The sequence below is a fragment of the Poecilia formosa genome, unplaced genomic scaffold (genome assembly GCF_000485575.1).
Source record: "Poecilia formosa unplaced genomic scaffold, Poecilia_formosa-5.1.2 Scaffold217, whole genome shotgun sequence".
In the NCBI taxonomy this organism is placed as follows: Eukaryota; Metazoa; Chordata; class Actinopteri; order Cyprinodontiformes; family Poeciliidae; genus Poecilia; species Poecilia formosa.
Window position 1 is genome coordinate 850,282 of NW_006800156.1, and position 20,946 is coordinate 871,227.

A 20,946-nucleotide genomic window follows, 5' to 3' on the forward strand; every position below is an offset into this window, starting at 1 on the left:
ACCATGAAAACGAGCTTCGTTTGGTTCATCAGTTCGGCTGTGATGGGATCGTCAAAGGTTTCATCCCAACTGTGGATTTTATGATGTTTATCGGAGTTTAAACCAACACATCATCTCTCCCATAACATTTACAAACTCTGGATTCAAAACCTGAAGCATGAAGAATAATCTGAACACCTAATCATTTGCTTTGAGGGGAAATTATGGCACCACTGCAGGAATTAACCATTAAAAGGACACGGCGTTCTTTAACAGCATTACATGAACACGCTATGCAGAATGAAGGTTCTTTAAGTTAATTTTACACATAAGAAGAGTTCATTGGTCATAAAGCAAACACCTGACCATCAACATGACGGATCTGCAGCGATTATCAGGTTTTAGCTGCTAGCGTAACCGTTGATCAGAGTTTGATTATCGTTTTCTATCACAACTCTTTAAAGAGACAGTTGAGTTTATTTCAGGGTTTTCCTGCAGCAGCTCAAACGTGCAGAAGCACCAAGGAAAATCGCCGTTAGCATCTCTTCTACTGAGCATAACATCATGGAATTATGAAAATAAATTTGCTTAATGGTAACAAACCAATTTTGAGAAAACTCACTTTTCAATTAAACGTTTTTGCGTTCGATGAGGTAATTTTTCAACCGTTTGGGAAACAGAAATGGAAACATTTTTATCGTATTTCAGGAGTTTGCATGGCAGTTTGTGGCAAACAATCAACGCTCGTATTTGTAATTGTCTGTCTTTGGACAATTCGCAGTCGTCTCCACTAAAGTTGGACGACTGGACAAATTTATCAATCATCGACAAAATTCTGCGTCCTTTGTCTGTTGTTTTTTTAAGGGTGATTTTTGGGGGGGCTATGAGTTACTCTATTAGCTACGGTAATCACAAAACTTAACAGAAGACAAAAGATGCAGTACCTGGAAAAATTATGTTGTTTTTAAAGGCAAACACAAATTCCTTCCAGCTGCAAACAAAGTTTTTATTTTCCAGAGTGGCTCCAAGTGCAGCAGTGATTTATTTAGTCAAACTTGGAACAGGAAGCCGGTATCCTCCGTTCAGAAAACACATTTAATCAAATAATAACCGTAGTGGCAACGAGTGACAAACTGTTTTTTCTCCTGGTTAATCCTGGTTACTGCTGCTCCACTACCTGTTTTATGGTTTCAAATATAAAACAAGATTAAAACAAGGTCTCCAGTCTTGTGGGAAAATCTTGCATGTTGCCCAACATTTGTCTCCACATCACACAACTGTGGAGACAAACGTATGAAATCACCAACAGTTCCCCAAAAACGCTGCATTTATTCGCAGCCAGGAGCAGACGGCTTGTTGTTTGGATGAAGACGGCGACGTCTCTTCTGATGCCTGATTATATCTCACGTTAGTCGTTACGTCTGTCACAGCCGTGATTTTTAAACAATTATCACGTGATTTAATTACACTTCTTATTTAATGGAGACACCTCAACTGTGAAATTGTCTAATGTCAGAAGTTTTGTGCACATTTGTAACAGAAACGCAGCAAATGATCCCAAACATACCAGAGAAAATATCCTGATAAACGGAGCAAAGGTTTATGACTCAATAAAAACGCTTACGGAGAGAAAACACTGTCAGCAGAGAGAGTTTACGAGCACAGCTGGTAATCCTTCAGCTGAGGTCTGTCTCTGAAAAATACCAGCCTGAACTGCAACATATCAACTTTCTTCTAACAAAACGAAATATTAAAATCCAGAGGCTCTTTGCCTTGAATGGGGATCAACAGTAACACAGGAGGGAAATGGATTCAGAAGTTTGTGGGTTTCAAGGACATGAAAAGAAACATAAAATCATAATTTTTAATAAAATTTAGTCACATTGTGGTAGCGTTGTCATCATTCAGTCTGTAAACGCCGCCAGACTGAAAAAATAATGTCGGGGTCCCCAGTTTGTACTGAAAACCTGCCAGCCCAGCAGACAGCAGCTGACATTCCAGACATTTTCCTCCGGATAACGGTTCCCACATTTCACCGGCTGAAAAATATACACGCTCCCACCCACCCCGTCCTGGATGCACAGCCATTTTCTGCAGTTATGGCTCGTTTGCCTTACTTGACCATTGGTAATAGCCACTTCCATGTGCTCTAGCTCTAGGAGTCTATCCAGACTCCAGAGGAGAGCAAACACCCAGCGCAGTGGCCTCAAGTCGATACCAGCCTCTGTTTTCAATTTGGTACAAAAATAGCTTATGAGAAGAAAAAAACAAACCTCACATTCCCAGTTTAAACAGTAAACCTTCCAGTCCAGCAGTCAGCAGCCAGAATCCAAACTATTTACGCTTCGATAATAAACATATTACGCATTCAACTGGGATGGAAGTCTGTGCTATACCTAAAATATCACCAGAAATAAAGGATTCACCTCTAATCTACAAACAATTATACATCGTAGAGGGGAAAAAATTTGTTCCGATTCTGCCAAACAACAGTTTTAACTGTGTAGCCCCAAAAACCACAACTCTACGTCAAAAATAAAGTCTGCGATAAAAGACACAATTATTCGTCCTGAGAAATCCACACATTTTAAATCGTTTACCTACATAAAACAGCTGCAATTTACATCAAACGACTTCCAAGTTCATGTTACAGATATCCATTTTAAATGGATGATTATCAAGTACAACATCATAAAATTATATTCAAATAAGATCTGGAAAAGCAAACAAGTTAATTTCTACCAGCTGTAAAACAAATAGATGGAAGGAGAAGCGTTTAAAATACTCCTTTTGGCTTGAAAGCTGCCAGGGAAGAAAAACTCAAATCCAAGTCATCTAACTTCAAATTGTACCAGTAAAAACTTTCCACGCAGCATTTTGGACATTTGATGCTGTAATTTGTTTTGACTTTTATCTGAAAACCATATTTTTATGTTGAAACAACAGAGGAAAAGCTTATATAAAAGTAAAAAGGATGGATCCGAGCACACGGCCCTGTGGAACTCCATCAGACTGATTCTCTTCAGATACACAGATTGCTTTTCTTTCCATAATTACTGACTCCATCTGAACAGTAGAAACTCTCTGACAAAGAGTTCACGAGGAATCTGAAGGTCAGAGAAACAGCCCGACTATCAGGACTGAACCGAACTTCCGCCTATTTGTTCTGCATTTTAAAAGTTAATCAGTTGCGGGAACATTAGATACGTGCGTCAACGACTTGTTTACTGGCAGCTGCGCCACCACGGAAGTCAACAGGAAGCCATCGGGGTTTCTGCGCTTCCTGTGGAAATGCAATGTACTCTGCGCTCCTTGGCTCCTGTACTGTAACCCTCCTCTGGTGTGTAACCATCAGATGCAAGAATGAGACGCCTCTGTCAAGGTCGCCGTCTTCTGGGTTTGACTCAAACTTAACGTAGGCAGACGACGTGGGTTTGTTCCAGTTCAGGCAACCATCTGACCGCCTTGTTAGACAAAAACAGAGGGAACGACGGAAGATCTGCCACAACCTCGGCAAAGTACCAAAAACATGCCATCTATGCCCTGCATTGGTGATAAACTCAAATCCACAGTGGGACGAAACTGCCTTGACCTTTATTGATAAAATAAAGATTTGTTTAAACTTTGAATCTGGAGCAAGCAAAGTTTAACCCTATATTTTTAACTAATGCCTTGGAAGGTGAAACTCATTGCTGGGTTTGACGACAGTATTCCAGCTAACACAGGCGGAGAAGTCAGGATTTCAACATGGTGATGCCCAAAAAGACACTGTTCACAATCTCTCTTCCAAACATCGCTGAGCTTTACTTCCATCAGCAAACGCCTCTTTACCCTGAAAGCTGGCTCAAGATGCTAAAGCAGTCTCCAAAAACCCAACAATGTCACCATGGACCTCCAACAAGGTCCTGATAATGTTAATACAAAAAATCACGACTGTCCAATCAGAAAGCAAATCTACAAGTTTCATCATCTTCCACCACAATTGATGAAAAGGTTTGAACGTCAGGGTTTGATCTTGGAGCTACTGATCACCACAAAGTACGACGGTCTCATCACAGATTGAATATGTTGGTTGAGAAGTTGTTGATGTAAATCCATGAGTAAAGCTGACTGCAAGATGCTAAAAACAGTTTCCGACAATGTCACCATGGACCAACAGCAAGGTCCTGCGACTGTGGATGCAAAAAATCACGACTGTCCAATCAAAAAACGAATCAAGTTTGACCGTTATAAAGAGTTTTCAACTGGAAAACTTTTGCTCCTCAAGAAACACACAAACAGACAAAGACTTCTGGACTAATACGAGTCTAAATCTGAATTATTTGGCACCAGGACAGACGCATTCCAGGTAAAGAACTTCATACCAACTGTGGTTAGAGGTGGAAGTGCCATGGTTTGGAAGTGTTGAGTTGGATCAGGACCTGACCAGCTTCCCATCACAGAACCCACCATGACTTCTACCAAAAAGCATTAATGCTGAAGCAGAACTGGGCCTTGAAACACAAAAATGGCTCAAAACACAGCAGAAAAGCTCAAAACTAAGAAAAGGAAAGTTTTCACAGAGATCCTGTGGGCTGAAAAAGCAGAACAGTCCTCAGAAATCTCACCCCTGAAAGTGAGAAGTGGGGCCAACTTTCCTCAGACATGCAAGAGGCGTTGACAACAAATATCCGCTTCCTGTTCCTGTTTGAGCCGTTTCAGGAAACCCTGTGCCTCTTCTCCCCGGCCTTGGAGCCCAGCTGCTGTGTCAACAGCGCCGCGTCTCCGCTGAGACTGGGGTCTGTTTGGTCTGCTGGCAGGAGGGCGTTGTCTCTAAACCAACACGGGCTCATTGTGTGATCCTGGTTGCTCCCTCTGACTCACTGCTGGCACTCAGCTAACAGTTGGATCACTGTGTGAAGGCTGGCAATGATGCAGCAAACTTTACTTTTCTAGGGTTGGTGGTTTGGATTAAGAACAGGATTATACTGGTAATAAATGCACTTAGAATGAATTGAAATCAACAGAGTCCAAATATGGGTAGAAATACAAACCTTAGTGTTTGCAAATACTTTTTAATCTTCTTTAAATAATACTGTGCTGTTAGGAATGTGTGTGATTAAACTGAAAAACATTTTCTTGTAAAGTGCGTTCAGAGTATATCTGCTGTGAATTAGTGCTATAGAAATAAACTAAATTGAATTGAACACGTTGGACGTTTCAGCCTGAAGAAAACCCGACTAATTATTTCATTGAGTCTTCAACAGATTTCACAATAAATCATTAAGCACAATGTATCGTGATCATGCTCCACAAACAATAAAAGTTCTGAAAGTCAAACTGAAAAGTATTCCTGCAGACATGGATGCCTCGGATCATTTAAGCTTTCTTTTCACCGGTGTCTTTATGGTGGATGTTGTCATCGTAAGGATTTACGCCTGTTAGCTTCAAGGTGTCTAATTATTCTCATGCTGCTAAAAATCAATTTGCAAGAATCCTCTTTAATTCTCTTGTAACATTTACAGTCAAAGTTACGAATCTTCTCCATTTTACATTTTCTCCAAATGTTCAGTAGTAATATTAATTAGTTGTGTGTTCCTGTCAAACAAAAGACGACTAGCCAAACGAAGCTAATAACCTAAAGTTGTACGTTTTGTTATATGTAAAAACTCATAATTACTTAAAAAATATTGTATTTTTCTGCTATGGAGGTCAAAATGTTTTCAGTTGTGTGACAGATCCCAGGCTGATGACGCAGATGGACTGAAGCCTGAAACAAAACTTCAGACGTTAAGGACATTTAGGCTAACAAGGGCAGCCCACAAAATATCTGGATAGAGGAAAACTGCCTGAAAATGAACTATTACACAGCAAAGACGTCTTGAAACACATAAACATGATTTGCTTATAATCTAACGTTTTCTATGTTAGCTAGAGCTAACACCGTTAGCAGGAGCTATCACCATTAGCAGAGGCTAACACCATTAGCAGAGGCTAACGCAAAACCACAACAGTTGATGTTTAAAGTGACAATGAAGCATCTTTTAGTTTTTGTAGCATCATTCCAATATATTTGAGAAAATGTTTTGATCCCAATGCTAACCATAAACATTTCAGGTTAGCATTTCCAAGCAGCAGCTGTTTCATTCATCGTTAACCTTTTGGTTCTCCTCGTTTTCATTTGTTCCTGTCATTTATGCATTTCTGTTTCAACATGTTCTGGTTCAAATTGAAAAGTCTGAATGTTACTGAATGTGCAAAAATTACTGTTCTGGATGGACGGAGCTAGCGCCTTAGCAAGTAGCATATGCCATCTATCCAGGATGCATTGCAGCACAAAAAGCATGGCAACAACATTAAAAAAAAATCAGGAAGGGTTTTTTTGTGTGTGTTTTTTGCCTTTTTGTAGTTAATTTGCAATATGTTTCTCAAATAAGAAGTACTGTTACAACTAATGAAGGATTCCTTTAAAAAAGAGGCAGCAGAAGCAAAGGAAGTGGATTAGCAGCGCTTACCAACAACTGATGGTGTAGCCCTTGACATGTTACTGTGGAATATCATCTCTGCTGTTGGCGTGTCATGACACTGTCATACAGCAACAGTCTTCAGTCAGAGGCTTTTTCTAAATCATTGGAAGACTGACTGCTACCGGAGAGCCTTTTTGAAGCTTATTACATTTAATTTCCCTCAGTGATTAATGAAATTTTTTTTTAATTTGAATTAACCATAAACACACTAGAATTTATACAAGGAATAACTTTTTAATGTCAAAACAATATTATCTTGAAGGACAGAGTCCGACTGAGACATTAGAGATTAGAGTCTAATAATAATTATGTAAGAAAGTGTCGCTGTGACAAACACAGCAGCTGAGATAACAGTTACAGAGCAGCAAACCACAAGCTGACACCAAACAGCAGAAAGTAAACCTCAAGTAAAAATAAAAGCGGGACTCACGTAGCATTCAGAGGCAGCGCTGCGCTCCGGTCTTCACACCCAGGCAGAGCGCTTCCTGCGCCGGACAGGCCGTGGCTGACAGCGGCCCGCCGGAGCTGGAGCTGCCGCTCCGACGTCACGGAAACACGGTTACATTTCCTCACACCGCCGCCTCCACGCTCCATCTTCTCCGGTTCGGGTTTCGCCTCCAGAACACCGTTACGAAATGTCGACAGGGCCGGAAAAAAACGGAAGCCGGTAAATTAAAACGGGCCGTTGGAGCCTCGGTTCCTCACTCAGCGGTTCCGCTGTTCCGTGGAGCCCCGTGTTGCCAGATCTGGATAGAAAAACCAGCAACCAGCTATGAAAACAAGCCCAAAAACCCCAACTAGCAACCTGCTTGTAAACGGTATGAAGTCATACATTTATGGTAAAAAAAAATATTTTTTTAAAAGTATAACTAATAGCCAAATATCCAGTATAAATATTCACTATTTTATACAATTAATCAGGGGAGACCAATGGCAATTATAATAACCCCAAATTACGTTATTTATTTGTTTGTATTCCTTTTGAGCGCTTATCGTCTTTACTTCGTTTTATCAGATTTATCTATAATTAACTTCCGGTTTTAGATTTAACGCTTTTATTTTTGAAAAAACTATTAAATTTCCGGTTTTGTATTATTGAACGGCAGCTTAACGAAAACAACAGAGTCGGGAGTTGATAAAATGTATGTTTACTTTGTAAATGAGCATGTTTTTAATATTGAGCAACTAAAATTGTTTCATCGTATACTAAAACTAGAGTTATTTTTAGACTATATTTAAAGTTGCAAACATAACGGTTTTAGTTTACAGATTTTTTTGTGTGTTGACACTTTCTTTACAACTACGTCACTTAATCACTCTAGGCGCCAGTATGAACGTCGGAAGTGAGGACCGGAAGGATGGAAATTGTTTTTCCAAGTTGTTTTTGCCAGCTTAGTTATGGCTTCTAATGCGTTAGATTACTCGTTACTGAAAAAAGTGGTCCGGCGGACGTCACACAGTAACTGACAGCCATGTTGGTAGGCAGGTAACTTACCTACAATATAAGTACATAATTATTACCTGATCACGATTTTTGAAAACTCCACTCACCTCGCTGTAATACTTGGATAAACATCGGTGATATTTACAGCTGAACCAGTAAAATCAGCTTAGCTAATGCAGCTTTTATCTGCAGGATGGACATGTTGCCTACTGTACGTGTTTGTTGCTGCATGAACTTACTCTGCCAGTCACCACAACCTTGTTGGAGGGTTTGTACGTCAATAGACATTCAAATTTAAAGTTTATTCAGGGTATTTTTTATTGTTATACCATTTTTCACAATTGCTTGAATTTGTTCTTGTATTACTAAGCCGCTATATTACTTAAAGATTATTATTGTTTATTGCAGTAACTTCTGGCACAATTTATCATCCATGAGAATCTGTTATTGTGACAAAAAAGAACCCTGCTGGGAGGGTATGATGACACACATCAGGCGGTGTGATGTCATCAGGCGGTGACATCACACCGCCTGATGATGTCATCAGTGACATCACTTGATGATACAGCCCCTGGCTATGACTTGTCAGAATCCTCTCCATTTGTCTCTGGACCTCGAAGCTGTCTGACCTACGTTACGTTTTGCTCTGACAATTTTGGCTTTAAGCTGCTAGAAAAACCTCAAAATGTACAAAGTTGAGAAGCAGAAAGCAGTAACTGCTTTTTACGATGCTGAGAAAGTGCGCAAAAAGAACAACAAGGCGATCCAGAAGCTGGTAAAGACCAATGCAGACCTGGAGAACGCCTCGGACCGCAGAAGCCGCTATCAAAATCGGAAGAGGCTGGAGAAAGATGAGAGGGTGTTTTTCAAAGAATGCGAGAAGCGGCTCTACAAGCTGAACTTGGAATTTGACATCTGGGCAGACGAGGAACAAAAACTGGATAGTTTATGCAAAAGAAGGGCGATGCTTTTTGATGTGTTGAAAAACACGAATGAGCAGCTAATTGAGGAACCCATGATGAAGTCGTTGAACCACGGGGCCCAACAACGTCAGGATAGGCTGATGTTTCTTAACAAAGAGTTAAGAAAAAATGTTGGCATCTTGTCAAGACAACTTGTTCAACAAACGAAGCTATTTGAAGAATTCACAGAGAAAGAAAGGGAAAACAAAGAGATGATGACGATTCAAGACAACTACTTCAGAGAGATCAGGCAGAAATTAAAAATGTACAACTTGGTCACTGTAAAGAAGAAAGCCACCTCGGACGATGAAAGCGGGAAGGAAGCGTTCAGAAAGAACCAGAAACTGGAGGGTATGCTCAAATCACTGAGCCAACAGACGATCAACGTGCCGATGCTGAAATATCAGTTTCTCTGCGCAGTCGACGAGAAACGGAGGCTCAGCATCCTCAACGGGGAGCTGGAACTAGAGGTTCTGGTGTTGACGGAAAGGCTTTCGGATCAGACTGGCTGGGAGGTTGCCTTCAAGGACGTGGAGAAGAAGGTCAAGGATCTGCAGCAGACCCAGGCTGCTCGTCTGAAGAAGATCGAGGAATTGAAAGCAAGCGCAAAGCTTGGGACCAAATCCATGTTTTCTTCGTTTTCAAAGGAGAAAAAGGAAAGAGAGAAGCTGACCAAACGCTTGAATTATTTCAGGACTAAAATCACTTCTCTCCAGAAGGAATACAGAGCCTTCCAACCAGACATTGAGGCATATATGAAGGAACTGGAGGCTGCTGCAGAAGCTGCAGCTGCAGCAGCAGAAACTTCTTCGGATGTAACAAGAGACTCTCCTAAATCCAAGAAATCAGAGGAGTCTTCCAGTGACTCTGCCAGTGATTCAGATTATGAAGAGAGCATCACTGAAGAGTCAACCGCTTCAAGGAGTCCCATCCAGGAAAGGAAACAAACAGGAATGTTTCCAAGTGCTTGGTACAATTGGGAGGAAGAGTCAAGGGATAGTCCAGAGGCCGCAGCTGAAGCCCTGCCTAGAAGCAAGACGTCTACAGAGGATTCAATAGACAGCCAGCAGAAGAAAAAAGCCGTCATACCGAGGCTAATAGAGAAACGTCCAAGCTCCAGGGCAGAATCTGTGGACTCACTCAAAGACTGCAAATGTCAACCAGCTACGTACTCTAGGAGGATGACAGGCACTCCACCAGGACGCAGAGCGTCCTGGTGGAATTTCCTCTTCTGAGCGGAGGAGAGGGACGAAGCGTTCCTCCGCAGCTTGTAGGAGAAAGTCACTTTTGAACTTCTGGGTTTTCTCCGGGCGCTCCGGTTTGACAATCACCACCCAAAAAAACATCCATGGTAGCTTCATTGGTCTCTCTAATTTGCCCTTATTGTGACTCTGTTGCCTTTTATATTCTAACCAATAACATCCAAAAACCATTGGTGACAGGTTAATTCGTCTTCCTAAATTTCCCTTAGGAGAGTCTGTACTTGTTTGGCTTTTCCACTCAGGATCATTTCTGCCATGTTGTCGAACCTTCTGAAGACCGAAGGGTCTTACAGGAACCAGAACCTGGTTCTATTACCTGGTTCTGGGTCAGGGGTGTTCCCTGTTGATGAACCGTTTTCTCCGGGTGCTCCGGTTTGACCATCACATCCAAGCAAACATCTGTGATAGTTTAACACGCCAAGCCAAACCCACTGAAGCAGGAGTGAGAAAACTGATTCAACAACCAAACCAAGACACACAGAAATGATAAAAAGTTACTTTCTAGTTTATTTATGACTAATAAACCATCAATAACTGTGATCTTCTCCAGCTAAACGTAGCAGACTGCTCCATCAACCAAAATCCACCACAGTCAGAAGACGATTCCCGACTCTGACTGACCTTAATCTAACTTTTTATAGATTTATTTATATTTATAGTCATAGATTACTATATTTCCCATGTGAATTCTAGTTATGTATTTATTTAATATGTTTATTTTAGATTTATATTCAAATCACTTACAATATCACAATTATGTCTATATTTTTTTTATAAATTTTATATTGTGTATGGTTTCATTTGTATGTAAAAATATTTAACACTTTAGATGGAGTAGCTGTCAATATATAAGGCCCTGAGGATCAATAAAGAATATTCTGTATTATTCTATTCTATTCTATTATGTTCTATTCTATCCTCTTTTAAAAGTAGCAGTTAAACCTGACGTGTTTCCATCTTTTAAAAACCCTGTAAATTTATAAAATCTCAGTATTTTTCAGCCATTTTTGATCTATAGAAACTGATTTCACTGTATAAATAAAATTAAACATCATTCAAAGTTCAGTACGTTTATTTAGTAGAAATGCTTTTAAAATCCAAAAGTTGGCTGTGAAACCAGAACGAGCTTCTTTAAAACTTTGTTTCTTGTCATTAATATCTGAACTGTTTTAGTTTATTTGTCTTTTAGCTTCTTTTCCTCCATTTTTTAAATATCTATTTTTCTGTGGTACTCTGATAGTTATATATTTTATATAATTTAAACATTTCGTTTATCCACTGAAGAAATGCTAAGAAAGCATAATGGTGTGGTAAAAATATATTATTTTATTGTAAGAAACTGAAGATTTATTGTTGGAGATTTCCAGTTTGTGGTTAAATTAAACATTAAAGTCAAACTGACATTTAAACCGTTAGAACTGGTGATTAGTTTATTAGTCGGCTATTGGCCGTTTTAATAAGGACCTTTTTGTCCTTAATGACTCAAATTATAAACTGAATTTAAAATACAACAAAGTTAATATTTTGGCAAATCTTTAAGATCTTTAACATTTGACTTGAAATAAAAGAAATTAAGAAATTCCACTAATTTACTATTTTCTGTATGAAAATAACTTTTTACTTTTTTGTATTTTTTATATATAAATATTTAACGATTTTTTATTTTTTATTTTTTGCCTTTGACACAAGCTGAGTAAATTAAGCATTTATTAAAATAAATAAATCACATATATAATTTTCTGCGGTGTTTCAGTTTAAGTTAAAAACGAGTTTGAATATTTTATTGATATTTTTATCGCTGCTGTCATTCTAACGTTTCTGTTCTTGCAGTTGCAGGGAAAATCCACCGCGCGGCGCTGTTGTCCATCTGTTTCCGCATCTGAACAACGCAGTTAAATTGTTCAATGTTTCACTATTGGGACAAATTTACTAAAGATTCACATCTAGAAACAGATTTTGTATGAACACCCAGAGATAACTTCTATTCTTTGTTGAATTACTTTCCCTTTTCAGGTGTTTTTCACCATCCAACAGGTTTTCCAACAGGATCGTTTTGTTTTTTGCTCCATCCAGACTCTGTGTCTCTCCAGCATCTCCACAGCATGATGCTGCCACCACCACGTTTCACCTTAGAGACACAGAGTTCACGGTAACGAATAAGTTCCTCCACATGGAGGCAACGACAAAAACGTTTCATGTGCTCCCGCAAACATTAGTTACCATAGCAACACAACTTTAAAAAGATAACTCACATTTTCACACTGAATTTGCTTTAAATGAATAATTTAAACCAAACGCTGCACATATTAAATGATCCAAGATGAGAAAAAAAAACCCTCAATGTGATCATTGAAAATAAAGATTAAATTTATTTAGATCAGGTCTGAATAGTCGGGGCTGTTGATGGTGATGAAGAGTTTAACTGCAAACATAAAGAAGTTTTCACAGAAACTTTAATTTGAATTACAAATGAAAGACCAAGTGTGAAAAAGATCTGAAAATCTGAAAAGTGTGGCATGCAATGAACCGTTGACTTGGATGAAGCCATTTTGAATTGATCTGAACTCACAGCCTGTGTGATGAAACACGGTGGTGGCAGCATCATGCTGGAGGGAAGCAGGTCAGAGTTAATGATCAGATAAATCAGTTTTTCCCAAATGATACTTTTACTCATCAAATAAAGCAAAAATAGTTTTATTTTTATTTATTTTTTCCTCCTCAACAATAAACTGAACATCAATATTTTTATTAAATGAAAAGTTTGCATCAACCTCCTACAGCGGCCACAAAAAATCCTTCCAAGGGCCACAAATGGGCCCACGCGCCTCATTTTAGACACACCTGAACTGAAGTCAGGTTAAAGTTTGTTGGAGCTGCATCTTCCATCAGGACAATCACCAAAAACACCTAATGCTACGATGTGAGTGGTCCAGTCAAAGTCCAGGCCTAAGTTCAGACTTGAAAGCTGATCACAGATGTTCTGCATCAGACTGGAGCTGCTTGCAACGACGAATCAGCGAGTTTTTCATCCAGACATTCAGATTCTCACGTGTGTGAAAAGCAGCCGTGGTTTTCTGTGCAACAGGAAGTGTGTGTGTTCGTGTGTGTGTGTGTGTGTGTGTGTGTGTGTGTGAGGCAGTAGAGGCTCGCTGCGGTTTGGTTTTTCCAGCTCATTATCTTATCTGTGATCAGTGGCTGCGGCTCGGACTCTGAAAGCAGCCTCAGGTGTCGTGGGCGTCGTTTGTGGAAATGTTAAATGTTTCTCACAAAGGTCACAGACAGAAAGGACTCGACTGTTTACAGAGTCACCTTTCACGCAGTGATGGAAATGTTCTAAAAATTAGCTTCAAAGCAAAACCTTTCATCTGTTGTGTTGTTTTTTATATTTGGGACTTTAAATAACTGATGACCCAGTTAGGATTCATACTAACTTTCTCTGCTCTCTGCTTGAAGTCTGACATCTTCTTGTTTTTGACTCAAATGGACCAAAAAATCATAAATATTTCTGGTGCCTGTAAATTTTACTTGGATTACGCCCAACATAAAGAGATGGTGCTGGTGAAATTTATGCCAATATTTATTTTCAAAATATCTCAAGTTAAGTCTGTCTGTCTGTCTGATAGATTTTAATTTTTTAACATTTTTAGGCCAATTAATCATATTTTTAAAGTTTTGTTTTTGTTTGTTTGTTACAAAGGTTCCGGGCGGAACTGTCATGCTCTCGTGTTTCTAGTACGGCCGTAAATCTGACGCACATCCCTAAGAAAACATCAACAGAAGATGAATCTGCTTCTCTCGGCAAACTGGAGGATAATTCCTGCTTCTAATGGATCTGACTGGACGCTGGAAAACATTGTTGTTGTGTTGAAGTTGTGCTACTGCGACTGACTGGCTACCTGTCCAGGTGACCCCGCCTCTCGCCCAGAACGTTAGCTGGAGAGGCACCAGCAACCCCCCTGACCCCACCAGGGACAAGGGTGTAAAGAAAATGGATGGATGGATGGATGGATGGATGGATGGATGGATGGAAGTTGTGCTAAAAGGAATTAGCTTTTATCCAAGCTAGCATCTCAATGCTAACCATGTTGCTAATGCTAAATTCACCGCCCACGTTTCTAAATGAGTCACATGAACGATCAGGGCTTCCTGAAACACTTTACATCAATCTGATGGTTGAACAGCAGATTAGAAACTATAAATATATTGTTGCTCGGCTCATATGTTGATTTATTCAATAGTTTAGCAACAAAAAAGGATTTTTGAGTTGAAATGGTTGCTTATCTGTAGTATGATGGCCTATTAATGGCATGTTTTCGCATAAAAAGCATAACTTTGAACATAANTGGATGGATGGATGGATGGATGGATGGATGGATGGATGGATGGATGGATGGATGGATGGAAGTTGTGCTAAAAGGAATTAGCCTTTATCCAAGCTAGCATCTCAATGCTAACCATGTTGCTAATGCTAAATTCACCGCCCACGTTTCTAAATGAGTCACATGAAAGATCAGGGCTTCCTGAAACACTTTACATCAATCTGATGGTTGAATAACAGATTAGAAACTATAAATATATTGTTGCTCAGCTCATATGTTGATTTATTCAATAGTTTAAAAAAGGATTTTTGAGTTGAAATGGTTGCTTATCTGTAGTATGATGGCCTATTAATGGCATGTTTTCGCATAAAAAGCATAACTTTGAACATAATTCAACACTTTTTATCACTGATTCTATAATTTCAGTCAAAGTTTTATTTTAATTAGTTACATGTTGGATTACTGTTAATGTGTTTGTAAAGACATAACACTTATGAGACACAGTGAAATTTACACAAAGTTTTATGATTATTCTGAATTAAAGTCTGAGCTCTTCATTATCCTGCTTCCTGTTTCTCATCCATCCACACTGAAAAAAGAAAACAGGAGAACCAACTTTTAAAAAGTATGTTAATTTGCTACAAGTAATCAAATTAAGTTTAAACAAATAAGTTTATTAAATTGTCATGTTTAGAAAACTGAATAAATTCAGTTTGGTAAACTTCATTTGATTACAAACTTTTTTTAAGTTGGAGCTACATTCTCTTTTTTCAGTGCAGCTGGGGTTAAACCAAAACGTCCTAATCCAAACATGTCCATCTGCAGCCTCCGTATCGATGGTTGCAGGTATCGATGCGCGCGGGAGGTGTGGCGGGGAGGGTTGCGGGGCGGACCGGGGCAGCCTATAAATGGATCAGGTTGCGGGTTTGACTCACCTGAGCGAACCGGAGCATCTTCCAGCAGCAGGTGTGTTTGTGCTACTGACCCGCACGCGCTCACAGGTGTGTCTGTTGTTATCATTTCTTGCTAACCCTTCTGTGATTTTAGCGCTTAAACCTGGAGATAAATCTGAGGATCGTCGCGTCCCGCAGCGATGAGCCTCCAGTTGGTGCTGATGTTTGGCGTCGGGGCCGCGCTCCTCCGCGTGGACGCGCGCGTCCGCCTGAACTCCATCAGAACCGTGATCCTGACGGAAGGTCACGCGCTGCCCCTGAACAGGAGCGCGTGGGGTCCTGGCGTGGACCTGACGGTGAGTGATACCAGCACAAACTGTAGATATCCGAGATCTGCTGCAAAGTTAAAGACGGCAGAGTCCAAAATGTAGGTAAAACAAACCCAAACATAAACCACAGAGTGAAAATAGTGAAGGGAGGAACTTTAGATTGGGTTTTTAAGTTACTGACTTTCAGCTTGTTCCAGTTCTTTAGTTAAATTTATGCAAAACCCTGAGAGTTTATTGTTTTCGTGCTTTTAAATCCTGAGAAACATTTTCCTAACATCGATCGTGTGTGAATATTATAGGAAATGGAAAAGCAGCAAAAATCCAAGAGAAGACTGCAAGACAGGACAAATTAACAAATAAGGGCAGAATCTGGAGGATTCCTCTTCTAATTTGGGACATATTTCAGTGTTTTAGTTAAAAAAATAACTTCAGCAACCTGATTATAGGAAGGAAGTTAAATTTAAAGAGTTAACATTAAAAATAGAGGCTCAAAAAACCTTAGAATAACTTGAACAACAATATCTGAACGTTATATTTTTACTAACAAAGAATAACCAAGAGAAAAAGAAGATTTTCAAAATAAAACCTCTCAGCATTTTAGCTCTATTGATCATGACTGGAGATGGTTGTTTTCCTGCTTGATGTGTACTTTAGTTTATTCTCACAGTTAGCATACGCTAACCAGGTTGGTGTCTGATTTCTGATTCCTGTTAGCAGCTTCCATTGTTCTGATTGTTATGTTTCCTTTTATCTGCTCTGTTTTACAGTTATTAGTCTTTATATCTATCTTTGTGTTACATCACGTTAGCATGACCAACATCCTGGTTAAAGTCAATAAAGTGCAGATGGATGGATGCTACGTCTCTCCAACAAACATGTTAAAATGCTTCATACTCCATCATAAAGTTTCTTAATCTACATCCTAATCTGCTACAGTGCTTCAGATTTGATCTGTTTATCTGCAGCTACTCAATAATTTCAACAATTAAACATTAAAATGTATCAATAAATCTTCTCAGTGTTCCTAACAATATCAGCTTAGCGACAATGTTTCAAATTTTACCTACAAATCATTTAAAATGTTTCCAGTTTCATTAAATATCCTGCTACAATGTTTCTAAAATATACTGAAGAATCTATTCTAGATCGGATCAAAACTTCTGCTACAATGTTTCACTGTTAAAATGTTTCAAACTGCCTGAATGTTTGTAACTCTGTTATAAATATGTTGCATTTGAAAATGTTACTTCAACAAACCAGAAGTTGCATAAAACCATCCTTCCCTGGATGGTCTGTTAAAATGTGTTGACAAAGTTTCAGGTTAATCACAATATTTAGTTTGAAACGTCCTGACCCTCATCGCCTAAACGTCCTGAATAGTCTGGAATATTTGGAGGAAACTTGCTGAATAATCCTTGGTTTGTGTGTCTCTGTGCAGCTCTTCCAGTGCATGAGCGACCTGGAGTGCACCGAGGGAAACTACTGCCACGTCCCGACCAGAGGCCCCGCCCACTCCCGCTGCCACGCCTGCCGCCGCAGGAGCAGGCGCTGCCTCAGGGATAGCATGTGTTGCCCCGGCAACCGCTGCAGCAGCAGTAGGACCTGCTTTTAAGATGGTGGTCATATAGTTGGAAAATATGAAGAATTTTAACATAGATTGTTTTGTTTACTTGTTTTGCAGACATTTGTGTTCCTGTGCTGGACGGTTTTTGGTCTCAGAGTGTCCTGGACGCTGATGGAGACGTGAACCCGCCGTCTAAGAGAGGATGGAGGAAACGAGGGAGGGTGAACCGTAAAGGGTCGTCTGGTAGAGGTGAATTTAAGTTTTTATTTCAGTGATGTTGTCGTTAAAAAGCTTCAGAGGACGGTTTTCTGTGTTCATCAGTAAGGTTGTTTTCCCAGCTGATGGTCCAAAGTTACAACATTTATTCCATCTCCAGCTGCTGTGGATCTCGTTCTCTCTGCTCTGAGTCAAACCAACCAAACCCTTTAAAAAATCCTGTTCCCCTCCTGACCTGTGGGGGCGCTGCACCAAGAACCACTGAAGGAAACGACACAAACACCTCTGAAGAGACTAAATGCAACTTCTTTCTTCATTAAATGGAAACAAAAATAGAGTGATGTCAGGTTTTAGTGGTTTGGTAAAAGAAAAGGAGCCATTTCTCCTGCTAGCGCTGGGCTAGCGTGTTTGTTTTGGTTGGATTTTTCCACTAAATTAATTTTTCTGTACAAATTGTAAAGAACTAATTTACTTTCTTGTTTGGTAAACTTTTAGTTGAGTAAAGCCTACAAAAAATAATTATTTTGGTGGCTTTTTTATAAGCTCAAAGAGCAGACGTGATCGGTCGACACAACGACCCAGCTTAGGTTTTGCTTTTTCGGTTTGCATCGGACCAAGTGGACTTTCCAGGCAAACGGATGGTTTGCATCAGAGTTTGATGAACCAAACTTTTTAGACAAATGGTCTGGACTTCCACTAATCCGCTAATATGAAGCTAATTTCAGTGGTTAGTGGAAAATATTTGTCACATTTAGTTTCCCCTAAATAAATTTCTCTGGAGTTGCAAAGCGCTAATTTACTTGCCTGTTTTGCAAGCTTCCAGTTCAGTAAAGCATAAAAAAACATCAAGTCAAACAGGAAGTGTGATTGTTAACTCAACGACAGTTAGCTGTGGGTTTTTTTGACCAATGGATTTTCTCGGCAAACAGACTGGAGTTTGATGAAAGCAGAATAATAGTTTAGTTTTTTGGTTCCAGGTCAGCTGGGCGACCCGTGCCTGCGCTCCTCTGACTGCTCGGACACTTTGTGCTGCGCCCGCCACTTCTGGGCCCGGATCTGCAAGCCGGTGTTGCGGGAGGGCCAGGTCTGCACGCGTCAGCGGCGTAAGGGCCACCAGGGCTTGGAGCTGTTCCAGCGCTGCTCCTGCGGCAAGGGACTCACCTGCCGGGCCGCTCCGAACCCAAACAGCCAGACTCATCCACTGCAGCCATCTTCACTGCTGGACCAAGCCATGAAACCTAAGTTTGAGGTTTCCCCCTCCTTGTCTCGGCACGCCTCTGCCCACACCTCGATGCTGCCCGCAACCTCGTCGTCTTCAGTGGCGACAAAGACGAGACTCCACGTGTGTCAGAGGAAATAAGTTGGACAAACAGGGAGAAAAACGGACTGATGGAAGGATGGACAGAGCAAAAGCTCCTCTGTCTGTGATCGAGGCCAGAGGCAACGGGTGGCAGAGAGATTTGTTGAAGAAAGAGTGAATAACATTCCTGTTTACACCCTCAGAGCCTCCTTAAATATCTGGAAGGTCATCGGCTTCCTGTCACGCCAGCTGAAGGAGACACGAAACCCTTTGAGGTTCAGGTGTGATTTCCTCCAGGGCGTCTGGACGAGCCAAACCGCTTTGAAATCCAGTCTGACCCCTTCTACCCTAACAACACAGGGGCAAATGTTGATGCATATCTGATGTAATTCACACATTGGTTTCAGCTTTTGATCTGTTCATCAGTAAATCTACAAGGTCCAAAAGTCAAACCCAGAGAAACCAAGTTAAGCTAATGATGTTTGGTGAGTTAAATAAAATATTAACCAAATTTAGTCAACATTTCTAAAAATTTGGATTAAATATTCCATCTTTATAACATTGTACCACAGACATGTAAACAGTTTTATCGCTCTGACCCCCATCCAGCTGTTCACCATTGTTAGAATCCTTTCATATAACTTGTATATCTGTTTTAAACTTATAAAAACATTTTATGTAAATGTTGTCAAACTTTTTACATTTTAGCTAATTTTACTGGGTTTATTCCCTGAGTAAAAACTAAATAAATGAATTAATTCTTTCTAGACTACATATGTTTTATTGCACTGATATTTTGAAAGAGTTAGTTTTATATAAATGTTGTATTTTGTGGTAAATCTGTGTAATTATTCACATTTATTCAGTTTAACTGAAAGTTAAAAATGTTTTGTGATTAAATTTGCTTCTTGCTATAGTTTTCTGTTTTGTACAATAGTAAAAGCACATTTACTACACAAGACCTCTGAACCTTATTTACCTTTTTACTGCTTAATTTCTACCAATAGATGTTATGCTAGCTGACTAAGCTAGCTGGCCCCTTGAGAACATTTAAGAAAATAGCTAACAGTTTCTCCCTGGATTAAAACATTTCCAGTCGAGCTTCAAACTGCTGACATTATGGGTCAAAGATCTAATGTTGGTCTCAAGAACACCTGATTTTATCTATATTTGACTTTATCTTTTTGCTAGCAGCTAGCTTGTAGTAGCTGTTAGCTTAGCTAGCTAAAATGCTATGATCTTCAATTGTTATATGAACTAAACTATTATAAAAATAATATATTAAAAGAAGAAATAATAATCAGACATGAAAGAAATTCAACATATTATTGTGATAAATAAGTCCAGCTTATTGATAGATAATACATAAAATAAAAAAAAGATTTTAAAAAATCATATTTTTGTCATTTACTAAGCTGTTTGTAATTTCTAGTTTTAACTTACATTATTTATGAGCCATAGTTTTCCTTAAATGCACTTTATGTGATGTATAAATATTAAAATACAAGGACTTCGGACAGCAGAAACCATCTCATCTAAGTATGTAGCAGGCGCAAAAAGTCAGAAAGATAAAAAAAAATTTAATTTCCAAACATAAAAATCAAAGTTTGTTTTGAAACCAGTCAGGATTAGGGGAAAAGTTGTTAAAAAGTGGAAAAGAAATTTATAGATGTGGCTGAAAAACAAAGGATTGACCGTTATGCACTTAAACACATTACAGGGAATATTACCATCAAGAAGTTGCAATAACAAACTGATTAGACTAATATAACTAAAATATTTTACATCTGGAAAACTGTGTTAGATTTAAAAGTTTAAACACAAACATGAGCTCCCATATCAATAACTGGTTTCGTAACAACTCCAGTTTCATTCATACTCTACAGAGTTGTAATTAGACACTGAGATTCAAATACTGACATTTTGAAGAGCCACGTGTTTTTGTATTTAATCCCTTAAACCGGTCCTGCAGGATTAAGAAGTTAAGCTAAATTTACACCCAGCTGGTGCATGAGGCCCCACCAGAGTTTGGTTCAGGCTGGGTGGGTTCTGGTCGGCCCAGGATATTTGGACCCTCTGGGTTCATTAAACAGGATCCATTTGGGGAACCACCAGGGTAGTTCTTCGTATGAAAGAGCTCAAAATATAAAAATCCAAACCTCTACAGCCAAC

General features: G+C 39.4%; 1 protein-coding gene across 1 annotated transcript; it reads left to right on the plus strand.

Moving 5' to 3' along the window:
- Positions 1-15,199: 15,199 nt before the first annotated feature.
- On the plus strand, positions 15,200-19,613 carry LOC103149069 (dickkopf-related protein 2-like). Its single transcript, XM_007568084.2, has 5 exons — positions 15,200-15,438; positions 15,520-15,721; positions 17,133-17,289; positions 17,376-17,507; positions 18,452-19,613. The coding sequence occupies exons 2-5, from the start codon at positions 15,566-15,568 to the stop codon at positions 18,832-18,834; spliced, it is 828 nt and encodes a 275-aa protein (XP_007568146.1). The 5' UTR covers positions 15,200-15,438; positions 15,520-15,565; the 3' UTR covers positions 18,835-19,613.
- The last annotated feature ends 1,333 nt before the right edge of the window (positions 19,614-20,946 follow it).

What these genes read in the sequence shown, in the direction of transcription:
- LOC103149069 (XM_007568084.2), top strand. Translation starts at nt 15,566, where the DNA reads ATGAGCCTCCAGTTGGTGCTGATGTTTGGCGTCGGGGCCGCGCTCCTC. An exon ending in GTCCTGGCGTGGACCTGACG is followed by an intron (nt 15,722 to 17,132) that starts GTGAGTGATACC and finishes GTCTCTGTGCAG; the next exon opens with CTCTTCCAGTGCATGAGCGA. An exon ending in CGGCAACCGCTGCAGCAGCA is followed by an intron (nt 17,290 to 17,375) that starts GTAGGACCTGCT and finishes CTTGTTTTGCAG; the next exon opens with ACATTTGTGTTCCTGTGCTG.